General features: G+C 31.5%; 1 protein-coding gene across 1 annotated transcript in view; it reads right to left on the minus strand.

The window, feature by feature from the left end:
- The window catches only part of LOC106883086 (heparan-alpha-glucosaminide N-acetyltransferase), a 44,693-nt gene extending 43,518 nt beyond the window's left edge, over positions 1-1,175 (minus strand). The window contains exon 1 of the mRNA XM_014933978.2: positions 677-1,175. Coding sequence (XP_014789464.1) covers positions 677-716 — 40 coding nt within the window. The 5' untranslated portion in view covers positions 717-1,175. The remainder of the gene's footprint in view (positions 1-676) is intronic.
- Positions 1,176-1,529: the final 354 nt, after the last annotated feature.

Raw genomic sequence — 1,529 nt, forward strand, 5'->3', positions numbered from 1 at the left:
AAAAAAGTCCAAGTTCTCATGAGATAAAACATTATAAAGGTCTAAAAGTGAGGATAATTAAAAGAATGTTACAATTATTCTTAAAATATATATATATATCTTGGTATTTCATTAAAAATAAAAAGACAAAGTAATAGATAACCTCAACTATAGTTGAGAAGAAAATCAGCTGTTCTCTATGACTGGTATACGAAAGTTAAAACGTTAAATAACAGACAGAATATCTAGGATTACATGATCCGATGTATTATACTTTTATTGACTGCTATTTCTAGCAGAATAAGCGAGAATGTATTTAGAGGCTCCCTAGTTGGCTCGTTTAATTATTTTGCTGGAAACTTGAAAAAAATTGTAATATTAAACGGGGGGGGGGGGTTCTTCTTTATAATAATGTTAAATAAAATTTGAGTATGAAAACTGTTACTCCTATTTTTAATACTTTGTTGCTAAACCGTGAGCAAAAAGGAGAAAACAAAGAAACCTTGTACAAGTACTAATGATAGGATATATTTTTTGCAGCTAATAATAGTTTGTTGATTGTAATGAACAAGTATTTTCGTTGTTGAATAGTAAATAGTAATATTATATATATATATATATATATATCTCGAAGGAATGCTCTCTTTCAGATATAAAGGATTAACAATATAAGGTCCTGAAATAAATGTATACTTACAGCAAATGATACACAAAAGTGAGAGTGTACGGACACTCATGCTGTCAGAACTTTCACTCAGCGTACCAGGAAGGAGATTGTTTTAAAAAACACAGCACAGCTATCAACAAGGTAAAGAATTATGACAAGGGCGTCGACACGTATTTCGGAGTATATGATGATAGCTTCCTCTGTCTCGTGAGATAACCGGAAGTAAACAAACAAGTCACATGTTTGTTAAATGATGTAGCACAAACCAGCGCGGGAACTATATAATATGGTCATCAATCCATTTGAAATAGCAATCTCATCATGCTCAAATCATGGGCTTGCTACATCGGAGATGGGGCGGTTAAACAACTGTAGTAGGTTGTTCTCATTTTTTTTTTTTTACATTAAAAAGTAGACAGCATAGGATAATTCTTCTGGGATCTTTCTGATCTTTCTTATTCGGATTACCTGATGCAATATTTATATTTTGTTTTGCTTTGTGTTTACTTCATTGGGTTTATTGGGTACGTGGTCTCTATTACCACCATATTTTTTGTATTCTCACCCCCATTAAAAAATTGGGTTATCTCCCCCGACTAAAAAAAAAATTATTTAACCCCTCAATAAAACAAAAATAAAATGAAAAAAATTAAACATCTTGTTGAATCTAATAACATTTTTATAACAAATCAGACCATACCTATTGAGGAGGCCAAAAGTCAGCAATGTGTTGAAGTATTGAATCAAAAAGATCTAACCCTTTTAATTCAATCTCTTGTCGCCACATAAACTCAATATTTTAGTGGGGAGATCACCCAATTTTTTAATGGCAATTTTTTAATGGGGGTGAGATAACCAAAAAGTACCTTTTTTTTTTTTCCAG

Source organism: Octopus bimaculoides, chromosome 5, assembly GCF_001194135.2.
Source record: "Octopus bimaculoides isolate UCB-OBI-ISO-001 chromosome 5, ASM119413v2, whole genome shotgun sequence".
Classification (NCBI taxonomy): domain Eukaryota; kingdom Metazoa; phylum Mollusca; class Cephalopoda; order Octopoda; family Octopodidae; genus Octopus; species Octopus bimaculoides.